Consider the following 23576-nt stretch of genomic DNA (forward strand, 5'->3'; position numbering starts at 1 on the left):
ATATTTCATATTTTTAAGATAAAAATTATAAAGTTGTAATAGTTTCACTGTCTATGAGACAACTTCTAACTGCTGATAAATATCACACTAAGCTGTTATAAAAACAACTAATGGAAATAAGAAAGTACCAATTAGGAACAGATGCAATTGAAACACTTCTTATGTAAAGTTTTTCTTGCATTTGCACATCTAACAGGTATTGCTATGGCAACTCAGTTTTCCTGAGATATTCAGAGATTAGACCAAAACAGCATAATGCTGAAAATCAACATTTTCACTATTATGCTTTTAACAGAAAGATGACAATTGTTTGAGACTTCTTTATCAAATTAAAAAAAGGTAATATTAGAAGACATTTTTTATAGGTAAACAATATTTAAGACCAATGAGTTCAGGGAAAAAAAATGAGAAAAATCAGCCATCCTCAAACCTCACCATCTTAAAACAGTTCTCATCCCCATGTGTGCATGTTTGATGGTGGGGAGTGAAAGGTATGAGGGCAGAGGTGGGTGTTGGAGAAAGTAATTACAAAGAAAATATTAAAATGTAAAAAAGTGACATGTGACTTCTGAAAATTAGAAAGCAGATCAAAGGAAATCATTATAGCCTTCTAAAAAAACTTGCCATTGAAGCATGAGATCTTTAAGTGTACTTGGATCCAAAATAATAACACTGAATTATGATATTGCAAATACTTCTTAAAAACAAATTTTGAGAACCATTTATGATGGTGATTCATTCACCTTCTCATAGATTCTTCAGGCTAGAGTAAAGAGACTGACAAAGAGGTAGGAGATAAAGTATTGCAAGTGATGTGAGAAGTAAAAAGAGGGAGCACAAATACTGGTATGAATGTGCATAATTAAATGACTTACAGCAGAGAACATGGAGCAACTGAGTAAACAAAAGAAATTTCCCAAAGAAGCTAGGAGAATAAAATATTTTAAGCTTAGAAGTAACATTTAGCATTTTCAACCTGATTTACAGGTTGTAGATGAGCATATAAATTTTTGTCTGGTGTTTGGAGCAGGGGTCAGTACAGAGAGAATTCATTATTCACTTTAAAACTCATATTAAGAGGGTTTATAAACTTTGTACATCCTTCTAAGCGTTAGGCAAAATGATTCAAACTGTCCAGTTTTCCTAAGAACACAGGGATACTTTATGACCTTATATATTTTTAGCTATAAATAGTTCAGCAATCATTTCTTCAAATCAGACACACCTTGGGATTTAGCACAGAATGAGAGAAAGAGATTGAAGGAATAGTGAGAGAAGCTCTATGTGGTAACATATTTTTTCAACTTTGGTGTGGGAAATAGTTTAATGAAACTAGTATCTCTCCCTTTGACCAAAATTCCATTTGCAGCCTACAATTTTTTTTTTTTTTTAAATTGAGATGAAGATCCTTTGAGGAGTGGCTTTTTCCAGGCAAGCAAATGTTTGAGTATTATTACCAAAGGTAAAGGAGACATTGCTGAAATATTTGCTTGAAGAAACCAGAATTGGATCCAGAAGGTTTAAACTCTCTGTTAAAAGAACCTCAGAGTTGCAGAGGCTTCATATAGCACAAAACAATTTTTTTTTTTTTTTTTTTTTTTTTACCTTACTCACAGAGTGATCCAACACAGTTGTCCTTACTCGGGTTGCTTTCTTCCAAGTGCCAACAAAGACCCAGGTTCCCTTCACTTTCTGTCTCTACCTTCCTCACGACCCTTACTGCCCGGGAGGTGGTATGTGGGAGGGTTTTGTGAGCCAGGCTTGGAAGCAGTATATATCATTTCTGTCCACATTTTCTTGGCTATAGTCCAGTGACATGGCCTCACCTAACTCCAAAGGAGGTTAGGAAATATAGCTTAGCTGTGGGAGTTGGGTGAACAACCAGTAATCTGGGCAATTTATCTCTTCATAGATAAAGATTTTTATTTCCTGAGTTTATTTTCTGTGAGAACAAAAGAAAATTATATACTTATCTTACCAATTCTGTCTGCTTTTCAGGCCTGCGTGTGTGTGTGTGTGTGTGTGTGTGTGTGTGTGTACATGTAAGAGTTTAAATAATTAATGTGTCAAAAGCCTCTAAAGCAGAAGTTTGTTTTCACTCTCTTATTACTCTCCTTATAGCGTGTCTTTCTGCCTCAGGCTACACCTCTTCTTTGACTTTAGACTTCTGACAGAACCTAGTGTTCCCATCATTACATCAAAGCATCCAACTCTTCCTAGTATATCAGTATTCTGTATTCTTTTCTGGATCTCTAATCCTTTTCAAAATGCATAAGTCTGTTGCTTCACAGTATTAAGGATGACATAGCAAGTTGATAATATAATGTATGTTAATGTCTTAATGAAAAATTGCATAGTGTTTCTCACAAAATGGTTCCGAAATTCACTGCATCATAATCTAAGGTATTTGTTAAATATGCAAAATCTAAACCAGGAATTGGGAATTAGAATATTCCAGAGAGATGATTGAAATCAACATTTAAAAAAAACACCTCCACATGACTCTACTGCACATAAATTTTAAAAACTAAAAGCTTAGCAGTATTGCTTTCCCAGATAACATATTTGGATTTTTACAGTAACTCTAAAAAAGTAATTTGTGGTGGCTTCCCTGGTGGCGCAGTGGTTGAGAATCTGCCTGCCAATGCGGGGGACACGGGTTCGAGCCCTGGTCTGGGAGGATTCCACGTGCCGCGGAGCAACGAAGCCCGTGCGCCACAACTGCTGAGCCTGCGCGTCTGGAGCCTGTGCTCCGCAACAGGAGAGGCCGCGATGGTGAGAGGCCCGCGCACCGCGATGAGGAGTGGCCCCCACTTGCCGCAGCTATAGAGAGCCCATGCACAGAAACGAAGACCCAACACAGCCAAAAAAAAAAAAAAGACCGTGGGTTCAGGTCCCAATCTGAGGTACACGGTTTCACTACTAGATGGAAACTGCTGACCATCAGCAGGCAGACCCCAGACTGACCATCACCATATAGACCCCCCCCCAAAAAAGTAATTTGTGTGTGTGTGTGTGTGTGTGTGTGGCAACTATGACATGTGGAAAGAAACTTTTGAGCATAGTGGCCCAGAATTTGAATAGCATAGCTATTGCTGGCATTTTTTTTCTTTAGGCAAAGCACCTGATCCTGTTATTTAGCCTATAAATGGTAATAATAATAATTAATTAGTTAATGCCTGATAGCATAGGGATATTCAATACCTATGAATTGACTACTAATCTGTTTTAAAATTGTAAGCTGACAAAAATCTGCTATTTTCACTGAAAAGACAATCAGATAGGTGACAAAATCAATACTAAGAAGGTGAACAGATAAAAATTTAACGTTTCAACATCTATTTGCTTTTGTTTCTAACCTTCAAGCTTCTTAGGACATCATTTACTATAACTTGTCCAATTGCCTCTACAGTCTAATCACAATTTTGTCCCAGTCACAAATCCACATACATCTTTCCTTCAGCCACATTACCACTTTGCTGTTCCTGGACATATTCTTATCCTATATTTGGATTTTTTTTCTCAGTTTATTTGCCTAGAATACAGTTTACTCTAAAATTCCTTGACAAAATATACCTCTTACAAAGGTTTGTTTCACATCCCATTATTTCCAAGACATTCCCTGGATCTATTTCACCTCATGGAGTTAGCTCCCCACTTCACATATTTCTGTAGTGTATTTATGGTATCTTGATTTTAAATATTTTAATAGGTAGAGCAAAAATATTTATCTTATATGCTAAACATCTAATAATTAGTAGTAACTAAATGGAGTAATGTGGGAGGGGATGGGGGAAGAAATGGTCCATCACATTTATGGCCACTATGTAAGAGCCAGGATTGACTACTGATGTCTGTTATGTCAGTGGGAGCTGAGAATGGCCATTAGTACTAAATTTTATACAGAACAATTTACATCTATAGGGATCAAAGCCAATTAAAATTTGGCACACTATAATACAGCAGCAAATTTTTGTTTAAACTCAAATTATAAAACTATTTTCAGATATTCAAAGACGTTTGTGATGAAAGGATACTTGAATTGTGTTATGATTACACCATAAGTGGCTAACTCACATCTCTGAGGCCTTCATTCTTTTAGTCCAGGAAATTCAAGCGGATTTTTGAAAGATCGTTTCATGAAGGGAAATGCAATGTTCCAAGAGACTCTGGTTGCCTTCACAGGGCTTTTCTCATGTTAGATATACTTAGGATAGCATAGGTTAAATACGTAAGGAGAATCAGAAAATTCAGTTTTCTCCTCGTTTTCCTAGATATGGGTTGTTCAGCAAAAACCATCTACAAAGAGGCAAGCAACCACTGCTTGACAAAGTATGCGCAACACTAGGAGTTTGGTGTTTCTTATTCAATAGCACAAGAAGAGTAACACCAATGAGATAGTAAGTCATGCAAGAGGGACATCATATGTTAATACAAAATGTCTCAAGGGGTTAGAAAAATTCCGAATCAAGGGACTGAGGACTAAAGTATGAAACTTTATGGAAATCTTTGGAGGATTTGTTACAAGGTTGGAGATTCTTTATCCAGATTTCTGCCAAACACACATACTTCTACGAAGACAGTGATACCTGGATTTTAGATTTTCAATTTTTCTGTATTTTACATTATGCATAATTTCACATACTTACCAATATAGAAAATATTAGATAAACTTCAAAAGATTGAAGAAAACAAGTATACTGTTCATCACAAAACTTTAATATTGTCAAACTAAGACAAACATCCAGGAAGCAAGCATCTTTTGAATTCTAAGACAGTCTTAAGTGAAAACTCTGCTCCTAATACAAAATTTAAAAATGAACCAGGCTGTCATTTAGCTTCTTTACAAATAAACAGGATACTCAGGTAAAAGATAGCAAACTGTTGATAGCAATTAGTATTACAACAAAATGAGATGAGTTTCCTGTAGTTTCCAGGTGTCTTCATGATTAAAATAAATGACTCCTTAAAAAAATAACACAAAATAAATTAAATTTATAAAGAGAAAATGATGCCTGACTTCACATTTTAGAATATATGTAAATGGACATATATTCAAAAAAATATTTAAAGCTCAAGATACCTAGCTAGGAAAACCAAAACACAATATCAAACAGCTCTATAACCTAAGTTTCTAAACTGAAATTAAATATTATAACATGTCTAACAGAAAATACTATTTTATTGAAAAGCCTTTTAACAAAGACAGTTCCTATAAATTACACCTTAGTTGCTGGGAACTAAGTTTCTACAGCTATAAAGACTATAACACAAGGCCAAAATCATTTCATTCATTCCTCAGAGAGTGACGTCAACATCAGTTGTGCAGGCTGTGGCTGGAGGAACCCATTTATCTCCAGCAGCACCTGGATTTCTGAGGAAGGACCTCTGTGACTGGGGAGAGGTAGAGAAAAGGAAAGGAAGCTGACAAGAATATCAAAGTGTCATGTTTCCTGCTGTCTGCTTTGGGACTTCAAAGGAGAACTGCCCACTGCCTCTGGGTGTGCCCCACTTGAGGATCCCCCACTGACCCTGTGGACACCCCCAAAACCCTAAGATTTTGTTAAGTCAACACCTCCCCAACTCCGCTGCGGACTCCTTGTGCCCACTCCCTACTGCATGTTTAAGAGCCAGTGCCTATAGAAGAAACCACAAACTTGAGCTAGAGCGCCACCCTCTGGAATAAAAAAGGTTTCTAATAGCCAGCCTGTTGAGCCATAAGACTCAAAGTAAACAGAAAGCCTTAGTTTAGTAAGATGTCTGCTACTTCAAATGCGAAAGGAGAAACGCATACCTTCAAACACTATGAAAAATCAAGGAAAGATGGTATCACCAAAAGAAAATGATAATTCTCCAGCAATGAAATTCAAAGGCACAGAATATTGCAATCTAACTAATAAAGAATTCTAAATAGTTGTCATGAAGAAATTCAATGAGCTACAAGAAAACCTAATAAGCAATTCCATGAATTTAGGATTAAAAATTATGAACATAAAGAGTTCTTTACCAAAGAGATTGAAATTAAAACACAAAACAGAAATTCTGGAACTGAAAAATTCAGTGAATGAGATAAAGAATGCAATAGAAAGCACTGACAACATGAGAGACAGGCAAAAGAAAAAATAAGTGACTTGGAGGATAGGGATATAGAAATAATTCAATTAGAAGAGGAGAGAGAACTGAGATTTTAAAATAGTTAAGAAATCTGAATACTACTCAGCCATAAAAAAGAACAAAATAATGCCATTTGCAACATGGATGCAACTAGAGATTATCAGTAAGTCAGAAAGACAAAGACAAATTCCATATGATATCACTTACATGTGGAATCTAAAATATGACACAAATGAACCTATATATGAAACAGAAATAAAATCAGGAACGTAGAGAATAGACTGGTGGTTGCCAAGGGAGAGGGTGGTGGGAAAGGGTAGGAGGGGGAGTTTGGGATTAGCAGATGCAAACTGGTATATATAAAACGGATAAACAAAAAGGTCCTACCATATAGCACAGGGAACTATATTCAATATCCTGTGATAAACCATAATGGAAAAGAATATGAAAAATAATGTATATATATATATGTATAACTGAGTCATCTGTACAGTAGTAATTAACACAACATTGTAATTCAACTATACTTCAATAAAAAATAAATTTAAATAAATAGTGAAGAAACTCCATGAGAGCTATCATTTTCAATCAGAAAAGCAAATATAGGAATAACTGGTGTTCCAGAAGGAGAAGAGAGGGAGAAGGGAGTAGAATATTTATTTAAAGAAACAAAAGTTGATAATTTCCCAACCTGGGGAAAGAATTGGACATACAAGTCCAGGAAGGTAACAGAGTCACCTTATTATCTCAGTGCAAAAAGACCTTCTTCTCCAAGACACATTATAATGAAACTGTCAAAAATCAATGACACAGAAAGAATCTTAAAGGCAGGCAGGGAAAAAAAGAGTAACCAAAGTAACCTACTAAGAAACCCCCATTAGGGTATCAGCAGATTTCTCAGTAGAAACTTTATAGGCCAGAGGAGAGTGAAATGACATATTCAGTTGTTGAAAGATTAAAAATTACCAGCCAAGAATGCTTTATCTGGCAAAGTTATCCTTCAGAGATGAAGGAGAAATAAACGCTTTCCAAGACAAACAGAAGCTGAAGGAATTTAGCACCACTAGACCTAATTTGCAAGAAATACTGAAAGTTCTTCAAGCTGGAATGAAAAGATGTCAATCAGTGACATGAAAACATATAAAAGTACATAACACACTGGTACCAGTGGGGGGAAAAAAAGTCAGAATTAGAAAACTGTAAGTCTATATTAGAATGGTGTTTTAACCAGTTAACTATATTATAAGGTTAAAGGAAAAGAATATTAAAACTAACTAACTAATTGTTAACTAATTCACAGCATAAAAAGAGGTAAATTGGGGGAATTCCCTGGCGGTCCAGTGGTTAGGACTCAGTGCTTTCACTGTGGTGGCCTGGGTTAATCCCTGGTCGGGGAACTAAGATCCTGCAAGCCAGGTACTCCTCTGGCAGTCCAATGGTTAAGACTTTGCCTTCCAATGCAGGGGGTGCAGGTTTGATCCCTGGTTGGGGAATGCCTCGTGGCCAAAAAACCAAAACATAAAACAGCAGTAATATTGTAACAAATTCAATAAAGACTTTAAAAATGGTCCATGTCAAAAAAATCTTTAAAAAAAAAAAAAGAGGTAAATTGGGACATCAAAAACACAGGAATGTAAAATATACTTAATAATACTGTATTACATATTTTAAAGTTGCTAAGATAATACATCTTAAAAGTCCTCATTGCAAGAGAGAAGAAAAATTTTTTGTAACTATGTATGGTGACAGATGTTAACTAGACTTATTATGGTGATCAATTTGCAATCTTTATGCTGTACACCTGAAACTAATATAATGTAATATATGTTAATTATGTCAAACAAACCTAAAACCTAAAAGAGGAGGAGTAGAAGGGCGGAGCCTTTATAGGAGAGTGAAGATAAGTTGTTTTTAGTACAAAATGGATTAGGACTATTTTATTCATGAGATATTTTATGTAAGCCTCATGGTAACTATAAAATATATTCATAAAACATTAAAAAAGGCGATACTGAGCATACTACCACAGAAAACCACCAATTTACAAAGGTGGACAGAAACAGAGGGGGAAAAAAACAATGGAGATACAAAACAACATGAAGGTAAATGATAAAATGGATTAAAAAAAATAAGACCCAACTATATGCTGCCTACAGAGGACTCATTCAGATCTAAAGACACACATAGGACCCCGATGTTCATAGCAGTACTATTTACAATAGCCAAGACATGGAAGCAACCTAAATGTCCATTGACAGACAAATGGATAAGGAAGATATGGTACACACACACACACACACACACACACACACACACAGGAATACTACTCAGCCATAAAAAAGAATGAAATAATGCCATTTGCAGCATCATGGAAGGACCCAGAGATTATCACACGAAGTGAAGTAAGTCAGGCAGAGAAAGACAAATATCATATATCACTTATATGTAAAATCTAAAAAATGATACAAATGAACTAATTTACAAAACAGAAAGAGGCTCATAGACATAGAAAACAAACTTTTGGTTACCAAAAGGGAAAGGGGGGAAGAGATAAATTAGGAGTTTGAGATTAACAGATACAGACTACTATATTTAAAATAGCTAAACAAGGACCTAGTGTATAGCACAGGGAACTATAGTCAATAACTTGTAATAATCTATAATGGAAAAGAATCTAAAAAAGAATATATAACTGAATCACTTTGCTATACACATGAAACTAACATAACATTGTAAATCAACTAAACTTCAACTGAAAAAAAAAGATACACATAAGTTCAAAGTGAAGGAATGGAAGAAAATATTCCATGCAAATCAAAAGAAAGCAGGGGTAGCCATACTTACGTCAGACAAAATAGACTTCAAGCCCAAAAGAGTAAGAGACAAAGAAGGTCATTATATGATAATAAAGAGGTCAATAAATTAAGAAGACATAACAATTGCAAATATATACATATCCAACATTGGATCACCTATATATATTAAGCAAATATTAACAAATCTGAAGGGAAAAACAGACAATACAAAAATAGTAGGGGAATTCAATACCCCAATCAGCAATGGATAGATCACACGAACAGAAAATCAACAAAGAAATGTTGGAATTGTACCATACTTTAGAACAAATGGACATAGCAGACATATATAGAACATTCCATCCAGCACACATTCTTCTCAAGTGCACACAGAACATTCTCCAGGATAGACAATATGATTGGACATAAAACACATTTTAGCAATTTTAAGAAGACTGAAATCATACTAACTACCTTTTCTGACCACAACGGTATGAAACTAGAAATCAAGAGGAAAGCTGGAAAAATCTACAAATAGGTAGAAACTAAACAGCTATTGGATCAAAGAAGAAATCAAAGGAGAAATAAAAAATTATCTCAAAACAAATGAAAATGGAACTGTATCATATAAAACCTTATGGGATGCTGCAAAAGTAGTTCTGAGAGGAAAGTTTATAGCAATAAATGCATATATTAAGAAATTGAAACAACGCTACACCTGAAGGAAACAGAAAAAGAAGAAAAAATTAAGCCCAAAGTTAGAAGGAAATAATGATCAGAGTAGAAATAAATGAAATATAGGCCACAAAAACAATGGAAGGATGAATGAAACTAAAAGCTGTTTTTTCAAAAAGATAAACAAAATTTACAAGCCATAAGCTAGACTCACTAAGAAAAAGAGAAGACTCAAATAAATAAAATTAGAAATGAAAAAGGAGACATTTCAACTGATATTACAGAAATACATATGATCATAAGAGATTACTATAAACAATTACATGCCAACAAATTAAATTACTGAGAAGAAATGGATATACTTCTAGAAACACACAACCTACCTACCAAGACTGAATAAGGAAAAAAATCAAAAATCTAAATAGACCAATAACTAGTAAACAGATTACATCAGTAATCAAAAAACCTCCTAAGATTAAAAGTCCAGGACCAGATGGCTTTATTGGCAAATGCTACTAAACATTTAAAGAAGAACTAACACCAATCCTTCTCAAATTTTTCCAAAAAATTGAAGAGGAGGAAACACATCCAAACTCCTTCCTATGAGGCCAGCTTTAGCCTAATACCAAAGCCAGGTAAGGACACTATAAGAAAACTATAGACCAATATCCCTGATGATACAGATGCAAAAATCTCCACAAAATATTAGCAAACTGAATTTAAAAAAACATTGCAAGGATTATACATCATGACCAAGTGGGATTTACCCCTGGGATGTGGGGATGGTTCAACACGTGCAAATCAATAAATATAATATATCACATTAATAGAATGAAAGATAAAAACCATATGATCATTACAATGGACGCAGAAAAGGTTTTTGACAAAACGCAACATCATTTCATGATAAAAACTCTCAACAGATTGGGTATAGAAGGAACATACCTCAACATAATAAAGGTCAGATACAACAAACCCAGAGCTAACACTATACTCAATGGAGAAAAACTGAAAACTTTTCCACAAAGATTAGGAACAAGACAAGGATGCCCACTCTCACCACTCTTATTCAATATATTAGGGGAAGTCTTAGCTAGAGCAATTAGGCAAGGAAAGAAAATAAAATGCATCCAAATCAAAAAGGAAGAAGTAAATTTTTTCTGTTTACAGATGATACAATTTTCTATACACAAAATCCCAAAGAGTCAACCAAAAAACTATAGAAACTTTTAGTAAAGATGCAAGCTATAAAATCAACATACAATAATCGGTTGCATTTCTACATACTAATGATGAAACATCTGAAAAAGAGATAAAGAAACTATCTCATTCACAATAGCATCAGAAACAATAAATACCTAGGACTAAATTTAATCAAAGTGAAAAAACTGCACAATGAAAAATACATGACTTTGCTGAAAGAAACTGAAGAAGACAAAAACAAATGGAAAGACATTATGTGTTTATGAATCAGGGGAATTAATATTGTTAAAATGTCCATGTTTCCAAAGCCATCTATAAATTCAACATAATTTCCCCATCAAAATTCCAAAGTGAGATCATGTGATCAAATTAAAAGAGAAATATTTTCTCAAATTTAATTAGCTATGCAAATTGTTATAAAAACCAAAATCAAAAAGAAAAATATTCCAATGGCATACTTCACTGAAATAGAAAAAACAATTCTAAAATTTGTACAGAACCATAAAGGACCCTAAATAGCCAAAGTAATCCTGAGGAAGAAGAAAAAAATGCTGGAGGTATCATACTTCCTGATTTCAAACTATACTACAAAGCTACAGCAACTAAAAACAGCAGGTGCTGGTATAAAAATAGGCACACAGACCAATGGAACAGAATAGAAAGTCCAGAATTAAGCACCAACATATAAGGTCAACTAATATTTGACAAAAGAGCCCAAAACATCTAATGGGGAAAAGAGAATCTCTTCAACAAATGGTGCTGGGAATACTGGATAAACACATACAGAACAATGAAACTGGACCCCTACCTTACAGTACTCACACAAAGTAATTCAAAACCTAGAAGAAAATGTATGGAAGAAGCGCCTCGATACTGGATTTGGCAATGATTTTTTGGTTATGGCACCAAAACCACAAACAACAAAGCAAAAATCAACAAATGGGACTACATCAAATGTAAAAGCTTCTATACTGGAAAAGAAACAATTAACAAAACAAAAAGGCAACCCACAGGAGGGGAGAAAATTTTGGCAAACCATATATCTGATAATGGGTTAATATCCAAAATATATTTTTAAAAAAACTCATACAACTCAATAAAAAAAAAATGTGTTTAAAAAATGGGCGGAGGAATTAAATAGACATTTCTCCAAAGATGGCCAACAGGTACATGAAAAGATGCTCAACATCACCAATCATCAGAGAAATACAAATTAAAACCACAATGAGATATAACCTCACAACTGTTAGAATGGCTATAATTAAAAAGACAAGAGATAACAAGTGTTGGTGAGGATGTAGAGAAAAGGGAATCCTTGTACACTGTTGGTGGGAATGTAAATTGTTTCAGCCAATATGTAAAACAATATGGAGGTTCCTCAAAAAATTAAAAACAGATCTACCATATGATCCAGCAATTTCACTTCTGGGTATATACCCACAGGAAATGAAAACAGGATATTAAAGAGATATATGCACCCCATATTTATTGTAGCATTATCCACAATTGACGAAATATGGAAACAATTTTAGTGCCCATCAGTGGATGAATGGATAAAGAAGATGTGATACACACACACACACACACACACACTGGAGTATTATTCAGCTGTGAGGAAGAAGGACACCCTGCCATTTGCAACAACGTAGATGGACCTCGAGGGCATTATGTGAAGTGATATAACTCAGACAGAGAAAGCCAAATACTGTACCATATCACTCATACATGGACTCTAAAAAGCTGAACTGGTAAAAACAGAGAGTAGAATGGTGGTTTCCAGGGGATATGGGGTAGAGAAATAGTTTGTACCTTGCTTAAAGGGTACAAATTGTAACAAGTAGTAAACAAGCCCTAGAGAGCTAATGCACAAAATAGTGAATATAGACAACAATATTGTATTATAATCATCAAATTTGCTAGGAAACTAGAGCTTAATTATTGTAACCACTAAAAATAAATGATAATTATGTACCATGACAGAAGTACAAATTATTGCTACAATGACAATCACATTACAATGCATAAACCCATCAAATTAACATGTTGTACATCTTAAATTTATACAATGTTATATGTGAAATATATTTTAATAAAAGAAATAGAATAGTACCTGGCACATAGGTACTCAGAAATGTTTGTTGATTAGGCATTGAATGAATACTAATAGAAAAAATTATCAGGGAGTTAGTACAACTCCAAGTCTATATGTAATCAACAACTTAGTGTCAAAATATAAAATAGCACACCTTATATGAATATGATTAGGTATCTGCACACAAACACACAAACAAAATTTTAGAAGAAGAACAAGGCAAGACATTTGCAAGAAACTGTGAGCCTTATAAACAAATCCTTACTACCATCTGCCAGACTGTGCCACCTGTTTGAGTTAGACAATGTGATTGCTAAATTACATGTACCGTGACATACCAATAACAATGTTGTGCAATATCCCACCCCCCGCCAAAAAATTATCTCATTATTTAGATATAAAACAAAGTTTTACCTTCAGGTACATGAAATCCCAGTTTTAGTTTTTCTCCTATACAAGAGATATACAATATTGTTAGATTATTAGAATTAACTGAATATTTACTAGCCCTTCCTTTCCATTGTAATAAAAAATTTTTCAATAACTACTTCTACTTCTTGAGATCACCACCACCACCACCAGCACCACCACACACCAAAAGTTAAATATAGCTATTGAATTAGTTCCTGAAAATTCCTGAGATATAGGGGTAGAGATAGGGGTGGAAGAGTAAAATAGAAAATCTCTTATGATACCAGACTTTTTTTAACCAAATAAGACTTCTTATTCTTTTCCAAAAGAATAAGAACAGCCTGTTGCGTGTGCCAAGGGTGATATAGGCACCTAATGGAAAGCTTCTCTTATCTTTACATTCCAGTAATCTCTGAATATTGTTCAACATAATTGTTAAAATTAAAGTTATTATGGTAGTCATAGGGTACTGTTTAAAAGCCATACTCATTTTCTAATTGATGTTAAGTAGGTCATTATTCTTTAATATAACCATTTTATATTAAGGCTGAGGTTTTTTTCCCCCTCCTATTTTCAATTGTTAATCCCTAAAACCTTGATAAGTAGAATATTTCTCAGGCACGATGAGTGATTTTCCATTGCTGAAGATGTTTTCCGATGTTCTCAAACAGTCATGAGCCTTCAGTGACTAATGTACCAAAAAGCACTGAGCTCTGGGATAGGTGGTTCATTAGTTTCTAGTTGGTGTGTACTTGTTTGGATTGGTAACTGTCATCATCCATGAATACTAGTATCACTGAACTGCTTTAGTGATTATTTTAGTGGGTATAATATGCAGCTACTAATAACTATGATCATTGTATTATACTTATTTTTAAGTATCAACAGTCTAAAATAGAGGTTCCATTCTCCTGCCACTCCAATGTTGCTTTAATATGATATCTAATTGCCTAAGTGGATTTCAGCTCTTTTGCATTCCTGAAATTGCCAGTTTCTCATTTCCTATACTTTACTTATAATGTTCCTTCTGCTTAGTATGCATGATTATCCTTGGTGCCACCAAAACATTTCAATTCTTAGTCCTTAATGACAAACATAATTTTTTGTTAGAATTAGATTTTTCCTTCCTGTCTCTAAATTTAAACTCAGATTGTTTTGTTTTGTTTTTTTAAACTCTCAGAACTGACATTCAGTAATAGCTGACATTCAATAAATGATGAAATGTGCCTCTGGATAATTTCATTTATTTGAAATTGATCTTAAGAGGCAGTTCTTTGGGAAATCGTCCCTGAAGATGATCCAATGAACATTTACTAAGTACTTTTAAAGTGTGAAGGTATTGATATATGTTCATTTGTGGATGCAAAGATATATATGTTCCTATAGAGAGGAATCACAGAGAACAAATGGCTATCTGAAAAAAGAGGTCAAATATCTGTCATGCAGTCACTCTCACTTTCTCCAGCTAGTCTACATTATCCCTGCCAATTTTATATGTGTATGTATGCACACACACACACACACACACACACAAATGTTATCTATTTTATGACTAAATTCCTCAACTAAATTCACCATTTCTTTCCTTTTCCCCTTCTTTCTCATGTTGAAAATGACATACTGGTACAAAGTTAGGCATTTCAGTCATCATCAAGAGTAGAGTTTTCGACCAAGAAATCAGTATATCTTGCCCAAAACTCTATTATCTTCATATCATATCTTCCTTTGGAGTAACCAAATGAAACAACCAGAGATAATGCTGAACTTTGGTAAATAAATTCTTGAGAATTCTTTTTTATTTCTAGAATACCTGGCCAGGTAAATCCAAGGCTTACATATATGGAGACTGTGGACAGGCCCCTGTCCCTAAAGAGAAGAATTTTCCCTCAAAGACACATGTAAAGCATAACTTCTTGTCTACTAAGTTACATAAACAGGACAAAAATTTAATATACCTAGTATTTTTATTAATAAAATTGCTGTTTATGATTGGTTAAGATTAGACTCAAAGTTTTTGCAATATAATTTCATAACACGGAGACTCTATAGGATATTTTAAACAAACTTTCATAAAATAAACCCTATTTTGATTACTCCAACTTGTGTTTGTTTTTCCTAACATTATTTATAGTACATAAAAAATTTGTGCACTAGATTACATATATATTTTATGGTTTATTTCTTTTATAATGTTTATTTGTGATAATCTTTTATTTCCAAAAGTTCTGTCACCATCTGAAAGCATATTTCTAGATTTTCCCCTTCTTTTTTCTATCTCAAAACATGATTTTAGGTACACAGTAATCAACTCATTTAAATAATTATCACATGGGTATAATCACTATAAAACGTATGATGAAATGAATTATGCATACCTTGCATAGGTGTGCTTGCTAAAGTTCCTTTGACAACTTAAAATTTAGAAATGCGTTTGAATATGGCATCTAAAATTGCAGAGCTCCATAAAGATTAACAAGTTTTTTTATAACTATGTCAACAGTTACACAAATTCAGTTTAACAACATAAAAAGAATTTACCCCCCCCCCATGACAGTTTAAAAAGGCCTCAAGATGTTGATTCCTGAGACTCTAGTTTTCAGACTTAATGCCTAGGTTATTCAGGGTTTCAAGGGCAAAGTGTGTAAAAACTCACTAAATTTTTCAGAGCCCAATGTTCAAAGTATCAAAAGGGTCATTTAAATACTGTGCTGGGAATAATAATGAAACTAGTTGATTTAATACCACACTGTTTATATTTTAAAACTTACACATATTTGGCCCAAGGAGGAGACGTAAAAATTGTAATATAAGAAGTTGCATAATTCTGTAAGACAGGATGGGGTTTATTAAGGACAGAAAGATTCTAAAATGGGAAGATAGTTTTCTTTTCATGACAGGGTAGAATATTTGAAATGAGCTTAGTTTCACAAATTCCAAAATTATAAAGATAGAATGAGGGGGATTAGCTTTGCTGAAACTATCCAGATGTTTGTAAGAGAAAAAAACAAATCTACTCTCACTTGGAAGACTTGAACATACCCCTCTCAGAAGATGATATTCAGAAAATTAAAAATTAAGTATATAGATGATATAAACTTAAAAACATAACAAGCATAATCTAATAAACATAAAAAACATTACATATGACAGTTCTAAAACAGACATTCTTTTAAAATCAACATGAAACATTAAAAAAAGAAAATCACATTCAAGGCTACAATTGCTTCCCTCATTAAATTTCAAAGTTTTTATTACATAGATGACATTTTCTGACCAAATTAGAATAAACTTAGAAAGATTATCCTCTCATATAGAGTAAAAAATTTCAAAATTATTTTTCTAAGAAACTCATGAATCAAAGAAATAATTTTAATAGAAAATTCTATGAATTGAATGACTGAGAAAATACTAATAGGAAGCCAGAAGAAATTTATAGCTTTAAATGTTTACTTGAGAAAACAAATAAAGATCCAAATACACAAGTTTATTATCTGATAAAAATAGTTTACCAAAAAAATACATATTCTCTACCTAAAAACAGAAGGTAGAAAATGAGCAAGATATATGACACAAGTCAATGAAACAGAACAAAACATACAATAGCAAATCACAAAAGCCAATCTTTCAGTATTTGAATATTTGAAAATGAAAATCTGAAGGGATGTATCAAGGAAAAAATCAGTGAAGCACAATAATGTATCAGGAATATAACATTAGGCCATCCTAAAACAGGATACAGATTTAGATTAAAAAGATTACGACAACTTCATACTAACTTAAAAAGATTAGAATGAAAAATTCCTAGAAAAAATTGACAATACCTAGAAAATATGAAACTAGAAAAAAATAAACAAAATAGTGTTTACCATAATAATGTTAAACAAAATTAACTTTAAAAAGGAAAACATTATTCTTAAAGAGAATAGAAAAAGAAAGTTTTCCTATTGGTTTAACAGAGTAAGCTTAATTTTCATTTTAAGTTATCAAGACTTCTGGTCAAGACAGAGCAACAGTGTCTTGACTGTACTGATTCACTGCCTAGTCTCCCCTCCGCCCCCACTCTTCACTGGTTTCTGTGTCCTTCCCTTCAATAGAAAAGAGGAAGAGTAAAAACTCTGGCAGGCAGCAGGGCCTTTTCAGCAGCCTCTGTGGACTCATAGATTTCCATGTCTTTGTGTAAGAGATCACAATTTCCCAGGGGTAGTTTTCCTCCTTGCACACATCTACATTGTGCAAGTATCAATGAACAAGGATAGTCTTTAAGGGCCTAACAGAGGGCTAAGAAGAGCTGGAAGCTGAAGTCCATCTTCTATCTGATAGCAAGTCCCAATTCCTGAGCTTGTCAGTCAAGACACTTCCGGCCAACTTGAGGCTCCAGCCACATGGGCAATTCAAGGGCTTTGAACATAACAGATAATCAAGCCTCCCCTCCTCTTTGGCCTCAGTGTGGACTGATGCATTTCACACTCCTTGAGAGAAATCTGGTTCCCAGAAGTTTGCAGACCTCTGCGTTTGATTACTGTACATCTGCCCAATCTCCTTCCCCTGTCCCTGGCTTGGAGTATCTCAGGATATTATCCTTCACCCCCATCTTGGTGGGCTCCATGTGAGTGTCTTCTCTTCCCTGCTGACTTTCTGACAGCCATAATGTATGCAAAGATAGGGAAACTCCACAACATCCCAACCCACACCCCAGTGTCCCTTAGTAGACACTCCTTTCCTGGGGTGGATATATATATATATGTACTCTTGCTCTCTTGTTTGTGCTGCAGACATTTTGGAGAACATGAGACTAGAAAGGAAATGAGACTGTAGGGGTAAGGGAGCCCATCCAGTAGGAGGGAGGGAAAAATGGGACTGGATATTTGGGTTACTAGAAGGCTACAGCAGGAACCATGTGGGAGGGAGGGGGATGAGTAGATTGAGGAAGCCACTCTGTGGGCATTTGTGTGCTCCCTGGTGGAGTATCCTCAATCCTCTCTGAGCCCAAAGACCTCTGATAATTATCCTATTTCATACCTAAAAAATGGGGCCAACACATTTGAAAAGACAATTTGAGAGAAAACTAGGGACACCTTAGTAAAGCAGGGCAAACCATCGGAATGCACAACGATCTGAATCTCCACCTGAGAGAAGGTGACCCAGTCTGAGACAGAACAGTGAACACTGACTCTTAAAACTTTCTCTCACCAAAAACAAAAGGCCCCAGTGCCTTTCTCATGGGGATGTTTAGGTCTTTCTCTGACATGAAGGTCCTTTTCTCATACGGAAAATGAGTTTTCTACTCTCTGAGAACTGTCATTTTTCTCTCTTTCTCTCTGAAGTAGCAGTTTCCACACTCCCAATCAGGAATGCAATCTCTTTCTCAAACACTGTAGTGCCCGCCCCTGTCCACAAACCCAGCGACAGACACACAGAGGAATGGAGACTGAAAGCAACAAACAAAGACACAGAAACACACACACACAAACACAAATAGAAATACTGACTCACAGACACAGGCCAATATACATAGATGGGGGTCTCTATACTCTCACTATTGCTCTTCATTGTATTACTCTGTTTTAGTTTGCTACCCTGTTTTAACACACCATGAAATCATCCTATTTATCTTTTCAATTGTTCATTCTCATTATGCTCCATGTAGGCAGGGACTGGTCAGATAAGCCCACCGCTGTAGCTCCAGTTCATAGCAAGGGACCTGGCACAAATCAGAGATTCAGTAAACATTTGGATCAGTAATTAAAATTATCCTCCCACATCTAATCACCTGCATAAAGCATTCATCTTCTCCGTGAATGTGAATTAAGCTCAGTATGTTTGTAGTATATCCCTTTGGGCAAGCAACCCCTGATGCCCCAGGCCAGGGCCCCTTCCCCATCTATACCCTCTCTATTCACACCAGTCCCAGCACCTATCTTGTTGCTGGCCTATGAGTGTGGTTCTTCCCACCAACATATGAAGATAAGCGGACAAACAGGCAGCTGAGAGAACCCCAGGGTTTTTAATAAACAGAATCCAGAGCCTGCCCCAACCTGGTATGTAGTCAAAAATCAAGCTGCACTCAAGGAATTTAAGTCCATCCTGCAATGTGGGTGAGGCCAGAGAGCTGGGGAAGAGGAAGAGAGGGATTAGCCCAGGGTAGGCTGGGCATGGGGATAATGTACAAAACTTCATCCATAAGATAAACTCCTTGCTCCTTCCCATGTCCCATCCCCTCCATGAACAGCGGAGCACAGAAACAGAGACAGATAGACCAGAGATCCTTGCTCCCGCCATACCTACAGTCCAGGGACACACACCATGGCCTGAGTTGGAGTCCGACCTGCTCTAGGATCCTTCCCCATGTTGCTGTCTCCCAGGAAGCCATGGTAAGCCTGTATCTCCAGCAGGCTGTGGGTTGTTGGCCTTGGGGGGACAAGGTATGGGCGATGAGTAAGATTTATCTCCCAGCTTTTCTCTCTGCCTCCCTGCCCAACTGTTCCATCTTTCATTCACCTTGGAGGATACACCCTCATCTCTCCCCATGGTGTCCCGAATGTTCTGCTCCTGGAGCTGGGTCAGCTGCTGGGGCTTATCCTTAGGAAGATCCAGCTCTTGTGGCATCTCTGCCTCTGCCTCAGCCTCATGGAAGAGCAGCTTACCCTGAAGGGTGTATAGCAGGTGGAGGAAGGTCTGGTGCCTGGAAGGAGGAGGTGGGTGTGAAGAGAGGGAACCTCAGCTGAACCACCCTGGGTCTGTAGCCCATGCTCCCGGCCTCACCTCTGCAGCTTGTACTGCTCCTGCTCTGCCTGCTGCTTCAGGGTTCCAAGTTCCTGATACAGCCGTTCAAGCTCCTGATGAGTTCCTGTCTGACGCTCCCTCACCTCTGAAGAAACCACTGCCAGATGCTGCAGACGCTTCTCCTACCAGGAGTGAGAATGTAGACATGGTTCCTCAGATGCTGACATCTTAGAGCCATTTCCCCAACCCCTACAGCCTAGACCTAGCTGGGGGTTCAGACGCACAGATGGAAAGAGGGATCCTACTCACTTTAGGCAGGACCAGGGGCTTAGAAAAAAGGAAGGGTCAGAATGTGTTGTTCCAAGGTGAGGAATTCTGGAGAAAAGGAGCACAAAGATGATGATAACACTTATTTAGTTTGCTATGTGCCAGGCACTATTTTAAGCACTTGCTGTACCAATTACTTAATCATCATAATAACTCTATAGAGTAGATGCTATTATTTTCTTCTTTCACAGATGAAGAAACAGAAGCAGAGAAAGTTAGGTGACTGCCCAAGATCATGCAGTGGTAAGTGGTGATGCTAGGATTCAAGTCCATGTTGGTACCCATGCTATAGTGCCTCACAGGGGGAAACAGAATAAAGGTTTTCTGGGACTTGGCCCATGCAATAGCATGGTGGTGAGAAGAGGTATTTTCCTAGGTGAATGGACCTACCTGTTGTAGCTGCCACTGCTTCTGGACTATTCTGAGTTTTTCCATGGCCACTTGCTTCTGCAGGTAAGCAAAGGAGGGGAACGAGGAGAGGAGGAGTGCATTTTTATGTTTGGATTTCATTTTTTTTTTTTTTTTTTACAGTAAGTCTTTGTTGGTTATCTATTTGAAATATAGCAGTGTGTACATGTCAATTCCAAACTCCCAATCTATCCCTGGCCCCCACCCTTCCCCCCCCTGGTGACCATAAGTTCATTCTCTAAGTCTGTGAGTCTGTTTCTGTTTTGTAAGTAAGTTCATTTGTATCATTTTTTTTTTTTTTTAGATTCCACATATAAGTGATATCATATGATATTTGTCTTTCTCTGTCTGACTTACTTCACTTAGTATGATAATCTCCAGGTCCATCCATGTTGCTGCAAATGGCATTATTTCATTCCTTTTAATGGCTGAGTAATATTGACGGATGAATGGATAAAGGAGATGTGGTACAGGGGCTTCCCTGGTGGTGCAGTGGTTAAGAATCTGCCTGCCAATGCAGGGTACATGGGTTCAAGCCCTGGTCTGGGAAGATCCCACATGCCGGGGAGCAACTAAGCCCGTGCGCCACAACTACTGAGCCAGTGTGCTGCAACTACGGAAGTCCGTGCGCCTAGAGCCCGGGCTCTGCAACAAGAGAAGCCACTGCAATGAGAAGCCCGTGCACCGCAACGAAGAGTAGCCCCCACTTGCCCCAATTAGAGAAAGCTGGTGCGAAGACACGAAGACCCAACACAGACAAAAATAAAAAAAAGTAAAAAAAATAAATTTATATACATATAAAAAAAGATGTGGTACATATATACAATGGAATATTACTCAGCCATATGGTTGGATTTTAAAAGACAGCCAGTGGGTCCAACCCAGCATGTTCACCCTTTTCCTCCTCCTCTCTGCCTGCCCTCTCCTCCCCTCATCCTTGGTTCACCTTGGCCTGGAGTTGTTCAAGGGTCTCCTGGAGCTGGGCCTGCTTCCTCTGGGCCTCCGCCACCTTGGGCAGTGCCTGGGTCAGGGAACTTGTGATGGCCTCCACGTGCTCTTGGTAGGTGGCCTTCAGCTCTTTCCATTGCTCTTTGACTTCAATTGCCTTCTGCCCTGAGAAGAGCCAAGAGTGAGGGAATAAGTGAGGTTGGCCCACCTGCCTGCAACACTGGGGCTTCAGTCTTCCCGTCAGCCAAACAGCTCACTTGACTGATGTCCCTCTTCCTTATTCACTCAGGGAAGCCCCTATTCCAACCCCCTGCCCACTCACGGCTCGTGTCTTCAGAAGCCAAGGGGTTCAGGTCCTGGGCAGTGCCTTCCTGAACCAAGAAATTCTGCAGGAAGTCTACTACTTGAAGCTGGCTGCAGAGGAGCTTGTCCTTCTTCCGGGAGTCCTGTTCAGAGGGAGGGTGGACGCAAGTAACATTCTTACCTCCTTGACTATAGGCCAACAAGGTTACTTTCCCGTCTTTTCACCATTACCGCTGCCCAGTATCTCAATAGGAGGACCCAGGAGCAGTCCCTGGCTTGTGAAAGGCTAGCTCCCATCTTGTACGTACCATCACAAACTCAGCCAGGATCTGCACGGGCAGTTCTGCCTCTTCCTGAAGACCTATAGGCTCCAGGATGTCTGCCACCTTGGCCAGGGCCCTGAAGGGGCAAGAAAACAGGAAAAACTGCAGACTCCTGGGGTCCTAGTTCTAGTCAATTTGTGTGCACATGCACATATGTGATTATGTGTATTAATGCTGAGTCTTGTCCTGCCTAGCACAGGCTTGAAGGGCCATCTGGGACCAGGAATGGTGTTTGTATGGAAGACACATGGAGGTAGTAAGTGCCGTGAAGAAAAATAAGCAAAGCAAGGGGAATAGGAGGGTGGGGAAGGAGCTGTGATTTTAAATAGGGAATGTCTCACTAATAGAAACCGTTTGAGTTTCTGAAATCAGTCATGGAAATATACAGGGAATGGGGGAGCCCCGCCACGCAGAGAACACAAGCTTGGGGGCAGGGTATCAGCGTACTTGAGGAGGAGCTAAGGACAGGGGGCTGGATCCCTGGGTCTAGGCTCTCCAGAGTTCTCCCTTGTTAGCGGCCGAAGCAGTCCATTAGGAGGCGGGGATGGGGATAAAATAACCCACCGGGAGAGTGTGTGTTGGACAGGGGTGACAGAAATTGAATGGCCCTCCCAGGATGTCTCCTAGGGGTGGAAAGTCTCCTGTTAGGGTGGTCGATCTGCGAAGAGATATGGAGGGTTGACAGGGACGGAACCGTCCCCTTTCAGGACACACCTCTGGGGGGTGTGCGTACGTGGTGGGGGACGGACAGTCGCTCATAGCCCTTACTCCTGGAGAGAGGCAACCGTCACCTCAGGAACCTAAGACTGGGGGGCTGGGATTAGGATCACTTCACGGCTTAGTCGACCCGCAACCGCTGTAAGGGGTGGACGGGAATTACTGGTTTTACTTGGGACCGCGCAAGGTCCGCCCCAGCCCGCCCCCGGCTGCCACCTGGCGGGACACACTTACTCTCGGGCAGCAGCCTCCGCCTTAGTCTCTGCCGCCTCCATGCTTCCCCGGGCCGCGCGTCAGCTCTAACCTCCGTCCACTTTGGACCCGCGGCGAACCGCGCGCCGGGACAGGCGATTGGATGTCCTGTCAGTGGGCGGGAATCAAGGACCATTGGGCACTCTCATTGGCAGGCGCAGATTGGCGCGTTGGCGCGCCTCGTTGTTTGGCGCAGGCGCAGTTGTTGCTGAGCCCTGCAGGCGCGCAGAAGTTCTACGCCTGCGCAGTAACCCGTAGGCGGTGCTGAGGCGTTGAGGTGCGGCT

The 23576-nt window shown here is 37.8% G+C and overlaps 1 protein-coding gene across 4 annotated transcripts; it reads right to left on the reverse strand.

The window, feature by feature from the left end:
- Nucleotides 1–4785: 4785 nt before the first annotated feature.
- On the reverse strand, nucleotides 4786–23374 carry ZWINT (ZW10 interacting kinetochore protein). Of its 4 annotated transcripts, none has more exons than XR_009497894.1 (10): nucleotides 23274–23374; nucleotides 22308–22398; nucleotides 22019–22142; nucleotides 21695–21861; nucleotides 20731–20787; nucleotides 20053–20195; nucleotides 19789–19972; nucleotides 19593–19698; nucleotides 13294–13329; nucleotides 4786–4965 (listed from the first exon to the last, which is right to left on the reverse strand). XR_009497894.1 is itself a non-coding variant. In XM_059899444.1 (9 exons), the coding sequence occupies exons 1-8, from the start codon at nucleotides 23312–23314 to the stop codon at nucleotides 19621–19623; spliced, it is 885 nt and encodes a 294-aa protein (XP_059755427.1). In that variant the 5' UTR covers nucleotides 23315–23374; the 3' UTR covers nucleotides 17165–18991; nucleotides 19593–19620. The 4 variants fall into 4 exon arrangements, 2 of the variants coding, with proteins under 2 accessions (XP_059755427.1, XP_059755426.1); XR_009497893.1 differs by having other exon boundaries at nucleotides 19572–19698; XM_059899444.1 differs by lacking the exons at nucleotides 4786–4965; nucleotides 13294–13329 and adding an exon at nucleotides 17165–18991.
- Nucleotides 23375–23576: the final 202 nt, after the last annotated feature.

This window comes from Balaenoptera ricei, chromosome 16 (assembly GCF_028023285.1).
Source record: "Balaenoptera ricei isolate mBalRic1 chromosome 16, mBalRic1.hap2, whole genome shotgun sequence".
Taxonomy (NCBI): Eukaryota; Metazoa; Chordata; class Mammalia; order Artiodactyla; family Balaenopteridae; genus Balaenoptera; species Balaenoptera ricei.